The 16,517-nt window shown below is 45.9% G+C and overlaps 1 protein-coding gene across 1 annotated transcript in view; it reads right to left on the bottom strand.

The window, feature by feature from the left end:
• Window positions 1–13,817, bottom strand: part of CNBD2 (cyclic nucleotide binding domain containing 2) — a 58,523-nt gene extending 44,706 nt beyond the window's left edge. Inside the window, exons 1-6 of the mRNA XM_058286995.1 lie at window positions 13,667–13,817; window positions 12,045–12,182; window positions 9,693–9,746; window positions 6,093–6,256; window positions 1,862–2,018; window positions 1,262–1,413 (exon numbers count right to left, since the gene is read on the bottom strand). Coding sequence (XP_058142978.1) covers window positions 1,262–1,413; window positions 1,862–2,018; window positions 6,093–6,256; window positions 9,693–9,746; window positions 12,045–12,182; window positions 13,667–13,717 — 716 coding nt within the window. The 5' untranslated portion in view covers window positions 13,718–13,817. The remainder of the gene's footprint in view (window positions 1–1,261; window positions 1,414–1,861; window positions 2,019–6,092; window positions 6,257–9,692; window positions 9,747–12,044; window positions 12,183–13,666) is intronic.
• Between the last annotated feature and the right edge of the window lie 2,700 nt (window positions 13,818–16,517).

The raw sequence follows: 16,517 nt of genomic DNA, 5'->3' as shown, positions 1-16,517 counted from the left end.
AGCGAGATGACCACAGGAGGACCGACCTCTGCCAAGCACCGGGCCCCACGCTCCCCAGGATCATCTCATTCGAACTTTACAACGACCTTGGGAGACAGGTATCATTATGCCGATTTTACAGAGCAGGAGGCTGAGGATCTGAGAAGTGAAGTGACCTATCTCGGGTCTAAGAGCTACGCTTGGAGCCCAGACCTATTTCCCACTGCATGAAAAAAATGATCTGCTCTTCCTTTTGGGACTAAACCCACCCCTTATCCAGGCTCCATCTCCTTTCTGGAGCGTTCCCGCTCAGGTCCAGGCCATGGGAACCTCTGCCCCTCAGCCCCTCTCTTGGTCATCGTGCCCCTCCCCCCCCCCAACCTGCATTTACAGTGCCAGGGCAGATACCTCCTCTGATCTGTACTCCTTTCTATAAAGACAAGTAATGAAAGAATAAATACATGAAATTTAGTTTATATGTCCTTTAGACAGCCTTTCATGTAAGTGCTCCAGAGAACAACAAAAAATCTTTGGCCCTCCAGCATGTCTGCTTTTCGTTTCATTAAATAAGGGCCTTGTAACTAAGGTGCTTACTTTCTGACCCACACATGGTTGTGATTATTTAGATCCTATTATTCGTGTATTCAGTATATATTTGTTTAGTTTCTACATGGGCCAGGCGCTGTGACGACGGGATTACGTGGGTGAAAATGATAGCTCTGGTCCTTGCCACCATATTGCTTACTGTCTGATGGAGAAATAAACAATAAAGAAACGAGTCTGTAATCAAAAATTTGGATGGGGGAGCTGAGAAACCCAGGATGCTCGAGAAGCCTGTGAGGGGTGAAGGTAGGTGGGGCTGGTTGCTGAGGCAAGGTGGTAAAGCTGAGGGACTTCCAGACCGGGCGCCGTGGACACATTGTCACCCTGAGCCTCGGGTTCCTCATCAACAAAATGTGGAAAACAAGAGAAACAGCCTAGGAGAGTGGACATGAGATTAGCAGATACAAGTCTGGCAAAGGTCTTAGCACCCTGTCCAGTGCAGCAAGTACTCGGTAAATGGTAGCTATTCTTCTACTGGCCCCCAGGGAAGGGATATTGAAGCTGAGACTTGAATAGCAGGAGTTTGCAGAAAGATAAGGTGTGGAGGCAGCGTGGGTGGAAGGGCATGCCAGCCAGTGGGCACAGCACCTAGGACACGTCCCCCCTGCTGGGACAAAGTCAAGCACCTAATAAGCACGTGGTGGCGGGGAAAATGCCATTGGCCGTGGGGCGAAGTCACCTGAAAAATTCAAACCGATACTGAGCATCCTTTTGAACTTCCTCGTCCAGTTTGTTAGCGAAGAAATCCTCTTTGTCGACAACTAAGAGCTCCGTTTCTTCCATACAAACCACGGTGGCCCTCCTTAATGAAGAATTCAGAAGGGCCACTTCCTGTTGGATGGAGGGCAAGGGAGGGTGAGAGGCCACTCACAGTTTCCTGCTCTCAGCTTTGCTTCTTTCTCCCCCTGAAATCTCTCCTGGCCAGGATGCAGCTTCCCTGGCCTGCTCTGTGCTGCCTGCTCATTCCCTCCCCCTGCGGGCCCACTTGCCTCCCTCTTAATATTCTTCCAGTGAAAAAGGGACAGTAGGCCTGAATGGGCCAGAGGAAAGGAGGCTGGAGACACCTCACTGTGGAGTCACTGCATCTCTAAGGGGTTATCCAGGGACATAATCCTCAACCATTGCAGGTGGAGAGGTCAGCCTTGGACAGCACCTGGTCCACCACCCTTGGCTTGGGGGGGGGAGGGTGCGGGGCCCACGATGGGGCTGTGATTTGCACACACACCCGTCACACCCCCAACCACGCCCCAGGAGGCCAGGCTTTCTCCCCTGTGCTTACCCCAAAAGAGGAGCCCTTTTGCAGCAGCCTTGGGTGAGGGTCTAGGAAGGCACTGCTGCCATCCTCATCATCAGTCACCGCCACCGTGCCCAGGTAGATGAAATAAAAGCTGTTGCCCCTCTGCCCCTTCTTGATGATCACACGCCTGCGACCAAACCTGGGAAAAGACCACGGCCAGTTGATCTGGAAGCAGTGGAGAGGCCGGTCCATAATGGAAAGATATCTGGGCTGCTGCGCTCTTTGCTTGGGGGTACAAACCACTGACTTGAACAAGAAAGGACCTCAGGACAGCCCACCCCCGGCCCCAGCCCCACCAAAGCTTGACCCCTCACTAATGCCGATCTAATCGCCACCTGCAACAATGAAGTTTCCTGAGGGCCGAGATTCTGTTATGTGTGCTTAAACACATAGTAAATGCTCAATGAACATTTGTTGAATAAATGAATGAATGATTGTTGAAGTTATGTATGGGTTATAAGACTAAATGATTAAGAGTTAGATCTGCACACACGGAGAGCTGACACACAAGATGACGCAGCAAAAAGAAACACAGATTCCCGTGCCGCTGACAACAACAGAAGCGGACAAAGAAGAACGCGCAGCGAATGGACACAGAGAACAGACAACTGGAGCAGGGGGGAAGGGGAGAGAAATAAATAAATAAATAAATCTGGAAAGAGAAAAAAAAAAGAGTTAGATCTGGATCCAAATTGTGGTCTTGCCACTTAGCTGTGTGTGACACTGGGCAACTCAAATGCCCTCTCCAAGCCTCAGTTTCTCTTATCTGTAAAATGCAGATGAGCATGCTAGAAAGAGATGGATAAATGGTCTTCTTATGATCTGCAGTGGCTCACTACCCACTGGGCCCCCTTAGGGTGGAGGTGGCCAGGCCCAGAGCAATCTAGAATTTAGCTCTTAAGCTCAGAGAGAAGTTTGTGTATTTCAAATCCAAGTTCAAATCTCACTTGTCTCAATATTCATTCATTTCCTTCCTTCCTTCAATAAATTAAATACCAACTGTGTTTGTCAGGCAAAGTGATAAAGGACACAGGCTTTAGTCTCAAAGTTATGGTCAAGTGCAGGAGGTAATGAGGGTAAAAGAAGCTTTAAGAGAGGTGAGCACAGGCTAGTTCAGGAGCACAGAGAAGGACCTTTCACCCAGGTTGGGAAGGCTAGAGAAGGCTCTAGGGTGGCGTCCCAGGTGAGTTATCCAGATAGACCAAAAAAAAGAGATGGGCGAGCATCTCAGGCAGAGGGACCACGTCCAATGGCACAGCGGTGGCCAGAAGAGCAGCACTTTCAAGGAATAACAGTGAGCTCTGTTAGAGAGGAAAATAGGGAGAGGGGGGCAGTTCAGGAGACAGGGAAGGTTGGGGGAATAATGGAAGAGAAATTTGGATGGTTCCTATCGTAAAGGGCCTCAGAAGCTGGACTGAGCTTGGAACTTAGCCAGAGGCCACGGGGAGCCCAGGTCTGCCCTTTAGTGCCTACCACAGTCTGAGGAGTCTGTGACCTTTCGCAAAGTGCCCCAGTGGCAATATTATGTTTCCCAAACTGCTGCCATTTCTCCAGGCTCAGGGCAGTGCCTCAGCAGCTCCTCTTCCTCCTTCCCAGCTCACTGGCCCCGCCAGCCGCAGGAGGACCAAGCCTCCGCCCTGGGCAGATGGCGCGCCCTTTGTGCCATCAATTTGTCCACCTGGAATGGCCCTTCCCCTCTCCCCATCCACTCAAATTCCTTCAGGGTCTCAAGATCCAGCTCAAATCCAGGAAGCCTTCCCTGACCCAGCCCGCAGCAGCGCCTTCTCTTCTGAGCTCCTGGAGTCCCCCACTGGGCCCGAGATCCAGCGGTAAACTCCTCAGGGGACAGCTGGGAGGACAGCCAGCTCTGGAGCCCGACGGACGGCGTCAGCAGCTGTCAGAGCTCCCCCTGCTGGCTGTGGGCTTGTTAGGTCCAAACCGGGCGCTGCTGACGCTGACTAGAAGAAGGCAGGAATATTCAGTCAGGAAATGAGACTTGGGTGGCGAGGGAGCACAGGCTAGGGCTCATCCAAGTGTAGACTCCTAGAGCTGAGCCAGAAAGACGCTCAGAGACCATCCAGCTCAGGCTCCATTTGGGGAATGAGGAAAGTGAGGCCCCGGGAGCCCACGGCTTGCTGAGGGCCACACAGCGAGCCATGGCGAGTCAGCACAGACCCCGAATCTCCTGTTCCTTTGGCTGCCAAGCATCTGCTCACCTTGCTCCTCCAACCACACCCTAATTTTGCTCTGGGGAAACCACTCTTCCCCTACTCTAGGACAACGAGAGCATCAGTGACCACAGTGATGATTCGAGAAAAGCCAATCTATTCAGAAAGAACTAACACCAGGGCTTTGCTCTGAGCGGCTGGGAAGAGGGGTCTCTCATTCCTTTACGGGGCTGGAACTGGAGAGATGGAAGTTTGGAGCTGAGGCTGAGAAGGAAGCGTATACAAATGAACTGCCAGGGACAGAGAGGGACAGACAGATAGGCATTGGGTCCTGGGGCTTGAGTCCCTGAATCCAGCTGAGCCTGAAGCTTGAGAACTCGGCCAGGACTTTTCAGATACGTGAGCTGCCAGTGCATTCCCTTTCTTTTTGTCAGTTGGGGCTGGATTTCTGGCACCTTCAACTAAAAGAATCCAGTCTCATTTGCCAACTCCTGGAAACACCAACAACTAACAGAGGGCTTTAAGAATCACCGCCTTACTTCATCTTCACAAAAACCCTGTGAAATCCAAATTATGATCCTCATTTCACTGATGAGAACGCCAAGGCTCCGAAGAGTAAAGTGACATGTCTGACATCAAACCGCTGCACTTACAGTCACAGGTGCGCAGAGGCAGTGTTAAATACCAGAGCTTCTAGCTCTGTGATTCTTTTTTTCCATGACACCACTCTGCCTGCTGTGGAATCTTCCTTCAGTCAGTGATGCCTTGCTCTTCTTCACTGAGCTAGAACAAAGCGGATGGTTCCCTCTGCCTGCAATATCCTTACCTACACCTACACCTGTCAGATCTGCCTGTTCAAATGTCACCTCTTCTGTGAAACTGCCTCCACCAAGCCCCTGGAGGGTTATCTCTTTCCCCTGGGTTAACCCGTGAAATGGATCCTGCACTGGTTTTAAAGGGCCTTACCCTGTAGCTGCTTGTGTTTTTGTCCTGTCTGTCCTGAGAGACTGGGACCTCCAGGGCACAAACCTAAAGTGACCTTACAGCCTGGATTTTCAAGACAGGCCTCACCGCAAATATTCTGCTAGACTTCCTCAGCCTTAAACCATTAAAATGCCCTAGAAAAGGGCGGTATTTCAACATACAACTCTTAGACTTCTTCTAGTATAGGATAGTTAATTCTTCAGAGTCTACGGGCCCTTTGACAATCTGGTGAGGCATTCACGGACTAATGTTTTAAATGCATAAACAAGCAGAATCACAGTTATTGAATATTTTTTAAAAACAAATTTGTAATGTAGCAATTTATGTGCCTCCTTGTGTGCTTCTTTATTAAGGCACAGAATAACAAGATCTAGCAGCTGATCTAATAACTATCATAATTTCAAAGATATGATGAACTTGAATTATTTTTTGAGCTACCTGCAATGACTTGAATACGTGGACTTGAATACGTGAAAACATCTGTGATTTCTTCTGGTGAAAAAGTCACAGGTATGGCTAACCAAACTCATAATTGTAGAAAATGCTAAAGTTCACAAAAGGTTAATGAAAACAGAGAAGCAATATTTTTTCTCTTCCAGGCAGCCCTCTTCTTTAGTACTTGGCTGAAGGTAGCACAGTCACTGGTGACCCTTTGTGGATTTTAGGAAAACATGCCTGCCCTCTGTAGCTACATGGCTTAGCATGATTCTCTGGGTCCAAGAAGGCAGCCTGGGGCCCTGGAAGGGGGCCTGGATTTGACTCTCATCTCCCCTTCTTATTATGTGGTTGCCTTAGACAAGTTGTTTTTACCCTCTGAGCCTCAGTTTCCTCATTGAAAACGAAGGCACTAGACCAGATCTTTTCCAAGATTCTCACCAGATCTCAGGTTCAAGACTTTTTAATTCTAGGAAGACTTAATCAATCAATGAGATCAGTGAGCACCAAGGTGAACTGACAGAAGACCTTTCAGGGCTGAAAGTTCGCAGAGCAGGCAGCAGGCTGATGCCAGGCTCGTCCTGCCCAGCCCAGCCCAGGAGCCGAGGGGTATGGCCCTCACTGACCGTTCAAAGCGCATGACTTTGGCTAAGAGCAGCTGCAGCGACTCGTTGTAGTTCTGGTAGCAATCCAGAACCTGCAGGAGGTTACAGAGGGCATGAATCTCGCTCTCCATCCTCCAAGAAGGCTTCTTCTGGGTGATCTTCACGGCCCTTGGAGGAAAGTGACCCTGGGGAGAGAGCGCCAGAATGACACACAGGACCCAGCAAGCAGCTCCCCACACTCCTGCTCCTGCCCTAAGCAGAAGAACCTGGCAGGTAATGGGCACTTGCTTCATGACAGTCAGTGCCAGGAGCCTCTTGCCTGCACCGCCTCCTGCATCCCAACCCAGCTGAGAAGCAGGGCACCAAGGCACAGTTACTATTCCCACTTGACACATGAAGGGACTCAGGCAGGACTGTGGCCTAGATCTGCCCCATCCCCAGATCCGCATCCCCAGCCACTGGGCTGGAAGTTCTTGCCAGAGCAATTCGGCAAGAAAAAAATAAAAGGCATGTGAATTGGAAAGGAAGAAGTAAAACTTTTCCTATTTGCAGATGATATGATCCTATATACAGAAAATTCTGGAAAAAAGCCACAACAAAGCTCTTAGAGCTAATAAATGAATTCAGCAAAGTGGCAGGTATCCAAAAATCAGTAGTGTTTCTATACACAAGCAATGAACAATCAGAAGAAAAAAAATTCCATTCATAATAGCTACTAAAATAATCAAATATCTAGGACTAAATCTAACCAAGGGTGTAAAGGACTTCTACACAGAAAAGTACAAAACTTTGCTAAAAGAAATTAAAGAAGACCTAAATAAATGGAAACATATTCTGTGTTAATGGATTGGAAGATTAAATATCATCAAGATGTCAATAATAACCAAAGCAATTTGTAGATTCGATGCAATCCCAATCAAAATCCCAACAACTTTCTTTGTAGAAATGGAAAAGCCAATCATCAAATTCACATGGAAGGTAAAGGGCACCAAATAGCTAATGCAATCTTGAAAAAGAAGAATGAAGTTGGAGGACTCACACTTCCCAATCTTTAAACTAATTACAGAGTCACAGGAATTAAAACAGCATGGTACTGGCACAGGGACAAACACATGGACCAATGGAAAAGAACTGAGAACTCATAAATCAACCCTCACATTTATGGCCAACTGATTTTTTAACAAGGTGGCAAAGACTACTCAATTGGGAAAGAAGAGTCTTCAACAAATCGTGCTGGGAAAACTTGAAAAAATAAAAGGAGGATCCCCTACCTCATACCATATAAAAAATCAACTCAAAATGGATCAAAGACCTAAATAGAAGAGCTAGAACTATCAAACTTCTAGAAGAAAACACAGGGAAGCATCTTCAGGACCTTGTGTTACGTAATGGTTACTGACTGAGACTTTACAACCAAAACAACAAGCAACAAAAGAAAAAAATAGATAAATGGAACCTTATCAAAGTAAAAGACTTTTGCTTCTCAAAGGAATTTATCATGAAACTAAAAAGACAACCTACAAAATGAGAGAATATACTTGAAACCCACATATCCAATAAAGGATTAGTAACCAGTATATATAAAGAAATCCTTCAACTTAACAACAAAAAGGCAAACAACTCAATTTAAAAATGGGCAAAAAAACTTGGACATCTCTCCAAAGAAGATATACAAATGGCCAGAAAGCACCTGAAAAGTTGCTCAAAAACATTAGCCATCAGGGAAATGCAAATCAAAACCACAATGAGATACCGTTTCACATCCATTAGAATAGCTGCTCTTAAAACAAAAACAGAAAATAACAAGTGTTGGAGAGGATGGGGAGAAATTGGAATATACGTTCATTGCTAGTGGCAGTGTAAAATCGTGCAGCTGCTGTGGAAAATAGTTTGGCAGTTCGTCAGAAAGCTCTGTATTGAATTACCATATGACCCGGCAATCCAACTACCAAAAAGAATTGAAAGCAGGGGCTTGAACAGATATTTGCACACCAATGTTCATAGCAGCATTATTCACAATTGCCAAAATATGGAGGCAACCCAAGTGCCTACCAAGCAATGAATGGATAAATAAAACATGATATATACGTACAATGGAATATTATTTGGCCATAAAAAGAATAAAGCCTTGATACATGCAAAAACATGGATAAAACTTGAAGACACGTTGAGTGAAATAAGCCAGACACAAAAGAACAAATATTGTAGGATCTCACTGATTTGAATAAGCAAACTCATAGAGTCAGAATCTAGAATATAGGTTACCAGGAGATAGGGAATGGGAAATTAAAGCTTAAAATGTACAGAGTTCCTATTTGGAATGATGGAAATGTTTTAGTAATGGATGGTGGTGATGGTAGCACAACATTGATAATGTTAAGTGACTTAAATAGATATCTGAATATCTATTTAAAGGGGAAATGTTAGATTGTATATTTGGCAACAGAATAAAATAAAATTTTAAAAATCCATGGAGGGAAGCAGATGTAGCTCAGTGGTTGAGCTCCTACTTCCCATGCATGAGGTCCTGGGTTCAATCCCTGGTACCTCCTTTAAAAAAAAACAACCACCATGGAACTGTGCTACACAGTGAACCCTAAGTTAAATCATGGGCTTTAATTAATAGTACAATTATGAAAGTACGCTATCATCATTTGTAACTAATATTCCACATCCATGCAACGTGTTGGTGGTGGGCTGGTATATGGGAATCCTGTATTTTTGCTTGATTGTTCTGTAAACGCACAACTTCTCTAATAAAAAAAACGGAGGGGGTGGTTAATGGATACTGGTGGTGGTAGCATAGTATTGTGAATGTAATTAATACTCCTCTATTGTACACATGAAAGTGACTAAAAGGGGAAATTTTGAGTTGTATGTATGGCACCACAATTTTAAAAATTTACCAAAAAGTGTTAAACATAGAAAGAAAAAAAAAGTTCTGTTCTCCCCATCTCTCCCTGAGAGAAAAACCAACTTGGCTATTCCAGGCTGAGTCAGGTCACACTGGATCTTCCCTAGCTGTAAGTAGGCTCTTTAAATTTTTAAAATTAATTTTAAATTTTAATTTAATACTGAGGGTTCGGTGGGGAAAGGCCAGAAAGGATTCCTGAAATGCAGAGAAAAAGTGAAATGATCCAAAGCTTCACACGGATATAAAGACATTCCCCTGCCAGGGCAGGGAGACTTCATCTGCACCAACTGCCTCATCCAACGCCCAGTGGAGGCTGGCATGCCCAGGGTCTCGTGGGGCACCAGAATTCACTCCCAGGCCATCTCTTGAGTCCTAGACCAGCTCTTCTTTCTGCCTCCCACTCCCACCCTTCTTTCTCCTCTGCCTGGGGCTCTCACACCCTTCGCTTTGCCTCCCACTGTTTTCTCACAGGTCCACGCCCAGGGGCCTCTTAGGAGCTCACTGTCATGGAACGCCTGGGCTGGAAGGGGTGCTTGAGATGGGCTATTTTACAGATGAGGAAACTTCGTGGCTAGCTCAGGGGGACATACCGGGCAGAGCCTGGGCTGAAACCAGCTCCGCTGCTGCCCAGCCCCATGCTTCTTCCAGGACCGCTGCAGACAGCAAGCACCCCCCGCCCCCCACAGCAAGGACAGGGCTATGCATACCTCCTCCGCAAGGAAGTCCGTGGTATCAAATGTGATTCGGCCTTGTTTCTTTTTCTAAAAAGAGGAGAGAGCAGGAGGGAGAATCAACCAGGTCTACCCCTAGAATTCAGCATCCAAAACCCTCCTGCAGTACCTGGACCAATGTGGTGGGCAGGAAGCCACGGGAAACCTGCCAGCTGGCCTTGCATGTCCACCTCTGCTCACAAGCCCTGCCTCAGCATTCAACCTGGGCACGGCATGGACAACATACTATTATGAAGGCAGAGGAACACGGACGGGAAGTGGGGACAGGACGAGGGAAGATAAAGAGAAAACAGAAAAAGGATGGAGAGAGGAAAGGGAGAGGGAAAAGAAGCAACAACAACAAAAAAGAAAGTATAAAGGAAAAAAAGAACACATAGGAAGACATAAAAAGGAAGAAAGCAAACTTTGTTAGTGCCTATAATGAGCCCAGCACTGTGCATTCGCCTTATCTTACTGTATTTAATTAGGATAAATCAGGTATTATTCAGCACCGTTTTGGACTTGAGGTGGCTGAAGGAAATTGCCCAAGGATCGCACAGCTAGCTAACAGTGTAGTGAGACCCAAACCAAAAGCTTTCTGGCCCCACAGCGCATGTCTGGAGTATGGCCAGGAGGAGAAGATGGAAGAGATTTTAAGGATAAACTATTAATAATCCAACCCCATCTTCTCCCAGATGAAGAGAAGATATGGGAAGAGTGGAGAAAGAGGCAAGGGGGTGGGAGAGAGAAGAAGGGGGAAGTAGGAGGGATGGAAATGGTCAAAACCCTGACCACCAGGCCAGGCTCCCTAGAGACCTCTCAGAATCCACTGGGGGAGACCCCCAAGCCACCCCCATTTATAGTTTGCTTCCATATGGTACTTCTCAGGGCAGCCACTGAAAGAAAGAGGTGGTGCTCTGATTCACACACTTTACTGAAAATCAGTCAATGCCTCTTCCTATCGCACCCTACACCCCAGCCCCCCACATTCCACATGGCCTCTGGGTTTAGCCTCACTCCCTGAAGCGATGCCTGACTCTGGGTCTACAGCTTCCAACTATCCAAGCATTAGCCAGAGTCTTCTGGTAAACAAAGACCCCACCCCCAGTCTCCAGGACCCATCGCTTCACCATCTCCATGACACCCGGAGGGTCAAAACGTCCTTCCTGAGATCTAACCTCGGTCTCTCGGGTTACAATTCTCTTCCATTCCCCGCCTTCCCCATCTCGCAGCACAACCACAGGTCAGAATCTGGCTGCAGACTTGTCAGGTTTGGCCAGCACAGTTTTTTAAAAATAGATCAATTTGAACATCTTTAGATGGGGCATGCCCTTCCGTTCCAGCTGATCCTTGATATATCCCAAATTCAGTCACTCATGTGGTATCACCTGATGGCCCCATGGGCATCTGAACCTGCGATGTCTACCTTAGAAACCAATCCAAGACCAACTTCCTTCCCTCAGCCCCAACGCCCACACTCCTCTCCTCTATGGCAAGGCATGAGAGGGGCTAAATGTAGTCACTCTTGGCACTATGGGCAGGGTTTGTCTAGGTATTGGCTGGGAAACTTTGAAGTCCTGGTAAATCACAGAGTAGTAATGAAGACATCTTTGGAGAACCAGAGCAAGTTAACAGAACGGTGATCGATTTTTGTGAGCCATGAAAGGGCACATGATCTACCATCGGGATACCTTGTTTGAAATTAGGACCTTCCATAAAATCTAGAAAGCATGGTCACCGTGGTTAAGAGGGCCCTGAAAATGTTCCCTAACTTAAGTGTGGAGGAGGGGCGAGGGGACAGCAGGAAAAAGGCAGGGAAGATGTCCAGTTTGCGGGCATGCTGAAATCCTGTGTCGTGACGCCTGGATTCCTTACTGGCTCTTTTGATCACCACTGGAATTGGAATGATCACCGTTGGAATGGGAAGCGTATTCTCCACTCCTGACCTGTCCGTCTATATGAAGGGAGGTATATTAGTGGAACACACCACCAGCTTCTCTCCTTCCACAGTGAGGAGTGACAAACTCCTTGGTGAGCTTGGAAGAAGCTGGGCACGATCTTCCCTCTCCTTCCCTTGGAGCCCACATTCTGCTCTGCCCTCCTTTGCTTTGGTCCAGCACTGCCTGTGACTGAGTGTGCACTGGGATTCAGATTCAGGCAGCCCTCTTGCCTCATGATATAAGTCACAGAATCCATTCAAAGTCTGACCATTAATAAAGGCGGCAGTTGGGTCTCCCATCTGCTTTACCCTTTGTCCTATCAGTTGGCTCAGAGCTTGCTCTGGGAAGTGGGGTGCTATTTATTGCACCCCCTCAAAGCCTCATAATCCTGCTGAGCCCAGCTGCTTACATCCCAGAAGGAGAAGATAGGGAGCTTTCTGTGGACAGTTTCAATGATCTGATATTCCCGGAATCCCCTGAGACCTTGGCGGAACATTTTACACACTCGGATCATCACGATGATATCCAAGGTCAGCTGGTACAGCCCCTGTGGAAAGAAAGCAAACGAGATTTATGCAAAGTATCTGTTTTCAACAGTCAACAGCAGACTGGGTGGTGCTGAACAAGATAAAATTTAACAGGGCTAAAATGCAGGGGGGGTGTGCTGGGGCCATGGTTACTTTTTCAGGAAATTTTTAAGCCTGTTGAAACCATCTTGGTGGCTTGAAATTGTTCATAGTGGGAATATTTACACCACAGGAATCAGCAACGACTACAAATCCCAGCATATCCCTCCCCAAGTGCCCATTGTTAAACATTCACCACCATATCACAAGTTCAATGCCGAGTGCTTCGCTTCAATCCTAAAATAAAGAACACAAGTAACTGCAAGTTGTGTAGGTTATGCAAAGAGCCTGAATTTTGAAATCAGATGGATTTGAGATCAAATCTCAGCTACCACTTACTAGTTATATGATCTTAGGTAAGTTTCAGAGCCTTTCTGAGCTTTCAGTTGCTCTCCCTCTAGGGTTATGAATATTAGTGAGATAACGTTATAAAGATTCCTAAGCATTATTATTTAGTTCTCCTGTTGTAACAGTGGAGGAAATCTGCCTTAATAGTTTTATATATGAAAGAGAATAAGGTAATTTAGGTGGTGCAAACTCAATAAGAATTCAGAAAGAGATGTGGCTTCTGAAAAAAAATGAATGTAATCTGAAGCCTTATATCAATTGAAACACTGTCTCAAACAAGGAACATGCTAGTCCCAGGCTAATCTTCTCTCATTAGACCACCCTCAAGAGTACTGCATTCAATTTGGGGATACTGAAAACTTGTTCTGTCCCTGGAGGAGTCAACCAGGATTGTGAGGTATGAGAAAACTGTCATGTGAAGAACTAACTGAAGATATTGCTTTCTCAGCCAAGTTTCCCATTTTACTTTGGCTGTGTGGAAGCTCATAGCCAAATTTGTGATTCATGTATAGCAACTGTGTAGGATTTCATATCTGCATTTTCTTTTACTACTTGGTTTACAACTCCTATTCTGATATATTTTCCTCCTGCTCCTTCTCTTAAGTTTTTTATATTATTTTCCATAGTTTGTCTTTCTTATAAGCTTGTATAGGCAGAGTAAAGGTAAATAAAGATGTAAAGCAAGGAAAAGACCAACTGCTACTTGAAAGCTGTGACTGTTTCTTTCTGGAGAGTCTTTGCCTGTGTCAGAACTGTCCCCAAACAGGATCTAGAACTGTGCTGCACATAGAGCTGGAGGACAATAAATGAGGGCTGATAATGGAAATTCTGTTTGTTCTTTAAAAAAAAAAAAAATACATTGACTTTTTAAATTGAGGTGAAATTCACATAACATAAAATTAACAATTTTAGAGTGAACAATTCAGGGGCATTTGGTACATTCACAATGTTGTGAAACCACTACTTCTATCTGGTTCCAAAACATTGTCATCACCCCAAAATGAAACCCCTATTCAATCTCCTGCCCTTCCCTCCCAGGATCCTCGATACTCCTCACCAGATCTTTCTTCAGAAGCTGCCAGGTATGAGATACCATACGTTTCCTCATGGTTCCTGAGTTAGCAAATGGCACAACTAGGCCCTTTGCCTTTAAAGGGGAGCATTACAAATCCTTCCCCAAGAATCCAGTTATACTAAAAACAAATAGCTTCCCTCAGTGGCAAGGTGAGAGCTCCTCTCCCCTCCTCACATCCTACCAACAAAGGCTGGAAGCCTTGTTCTAAGAAATCTCATTCTCAAGAGTCTACTTACATCACAGTGGAGGATTCTGGAAGCAGGAGGGTGCAATGAGAAGGAACTGGAATCTGGGAATCCAGCGGTTAATGAGCAGTCGCAGGTGTTATCTTGCTACTCCTCACGACCACCTGGCGAGAGACCGTCCTCCCACTGCCTTCTAGAGGAGGCTGAGGCACCAAAGGCCAGAGTCAAGGAACCCACTTAAAGAAAGCAGGAGCCCTCTGGCTGGAGACAGAAGCAGCACCTCATCCCGGGGACCACTCTAAAGCTTAGAACTTGGAGAAAGACCCTGGAGCATGGACGCCCGGCGCTGTCCCGTGTCTTATTAAATCAGGATATCTTGGAAAAGTCAGGACATTGAAAGACTCAACCAAATGAGGTACAGATGTGGGAAGAAACTTGGTAGCTGGAACTCAGTAACTCTAAAGAATATAGTGTCTAAAGTATTTTTTCCTGCTAGATTGAAATTTGCCATTGACAATCTCAATTTGTTCTTGCACAGGCGTTCTCAATGAAAAATTAATATTTCAAGTTTTGCCTGATATGTCATTCCTTCCCAGCTAGGCAGCTCTGCCAGCCCTCCCACAACTGATGGCTAAATAGGACACTGAATGCATTGTGAACTGTGGTACAACTGGGGGGAAAGAAAAAGTCTCTGAATTATTGAATTCAAAGGACACCACTCCTGGGAATTCCACCCTGCCACTTACCCTACAAAGAGAAGTAAAGAATTCAGAGAGCGTCAGAGGAAGACAAAGTTTTAGAAAAATAGAGCACAGTGTAAAGTTTTTGCCTCCTCACAAGAGACTGATCCTGGCAACTGAAATACAAGAGGATCCCCTACAAAAGTTTAGGGGGCTTCTGAGAGAAACCACTGGATAAGGGGAAAGCAAGGGGGATGATGGGACGTGGCTAAGGACAGCACAGGTGTCCCATCAGTCCTGAGTTGGCTGAGGGCCCAAGGGTGACAAGGGAAGGATCCAGACTAATAACACTCTCAGAGAATGCCAGTAAGTAGGACCAAGAATCTGATGAGACCCCAAAAGTGGACACCTCACTTCCTGTCAGCGGTCATTGTAAAAATTCTTTGGGAATTAGATCAGTGCTGGGGAAAAAGAGGCAAGGAGTTTGGAAAGCTCTGAACTAGCCCAAGATGAGTCAATAAGCCTGGAATTACATTCCCTCAAAATAACTGGATTGGATCTCAATTGACCTGAAGACATCTAAATTAAGTTGTTGCAAGGCAGCAGGCTGGGAAGGCAGAGTCAGTCATTAAGGTTGGTTCTAGAAATTTAAAAAGTTCCTGATTTATAATTGAACCTCTTATAGGGAAGAATGCCTGAAGGAGCACTGGAAGAGCACATGGGCCTATTGTTAGATGACCTTGGGCAAGTCACTCAGCCACTTTGGGCCTCATCTTCCTCCTGTATAAAATAGAGTTAGATTCAATTCCACAATTAATTTCTTTTCAACATGGGAAGATCCTTATTGTTCTGCTGATTATAAAAGTTTTGCAGTGGAGCAGGTGTAGCTCAGGGGTTGAGCACCTGCTTCACAAGTATACAAGGTCCCGGGTTCAATCCCTGGTGTCTACTTAAAAAAAAAAAAGTTATGCAATAAACATTTATAAAGTGATAGTATACTAAGACATGGTCTGGGCTAGTGAGGAGTTCACAATATGGTAGGAAAGAAAAATGCTTCCATGGCCATAAGAGAACGTCTGTCTATAATAAGGCTATGAAAGATCTATGAAGAAAGGATATATTAACATTCAGGGAACATGGGATGTAGCTGGAATGTGAGGTGCTCCAGGGGCATGGGAGGAAATGAGGTCGGGCTGTCAAGAAGCCACACACTAGTTGTCCATGGGCCAAAAGGAGCTTGCAGACCACTTTATTTGACCTGCATACTATTTTGGTTAAAAGATAGTTAAAGATTAACTACTTTGCCTTAAATTGGGGAATGGATTATCCAATTCACCACAGTACTCACCAGTTTCATTTTTTCACGCAATTTTGTTACTTTCCAGGTAGGTGTAGACATTTGAGTTTGCAACCCCTGGTATAGGATCCATATGGCCTCTGTGGCAGTTTGATATTATTTATGAATTCTAAAGAGAGATATTGATTTTATTTCCAAACTGGTCTCTACCTCTAGGTGTAATACACTTTGACTGTATTAGATTCAGCTGAGATGTCTGTGATTAATTTTTTTTTTAAGATTTATTTTTTATTTATTTCTCTCCCCTTCCCCGCTGCCGCCCCCCCCCCCCCATTGTCTGCTCTGTGTCCATTCACTGTGCGTTCTTCTGTGTCCACTTGCATTCTTGTCAGCCGCCCAGGAATCTGTGTCTCTTTTTGCTGTGTGATCTTGCTGTGTCAGCTCTCCATGTGTGTGGCACCACTCCTGGGCAGGCTGCACTTTTTTCACGTGGGGCAGCTCTCCTTGCAGGGCACACTCCTTGCACGTGGAGCTCCCCTACATGGGGGACACCCCTGCATGGCACGGCACTCCTTGCATGATCAGCACTGCATGTGGGCCAGCTCACCACACAGGTCAGGAGGCCCTGGGTTTGAACCCTGGACCTCCCATATGGTAGGCGGACACTCCAT

Source organism: Dasypus novemcinctus, chromosome 24, assembly GCF_030445035.2.
Source record: "Dasypus novemcinctus isolate mDasNov1 chromosome 24, mDasNov1.1.hap2, whole genome shotgun sequence".
In the NCBI taxonomy this organism is placed as follows: Eukaryota; Metazoa; Chordata; class Mammalia; order Cingulata; family Dasypodidae; genus Dasypus; species Dasypus novemcinctus.
This window is presented reverse-complemented; position numbering and strand designations above follow the sequence as displayed.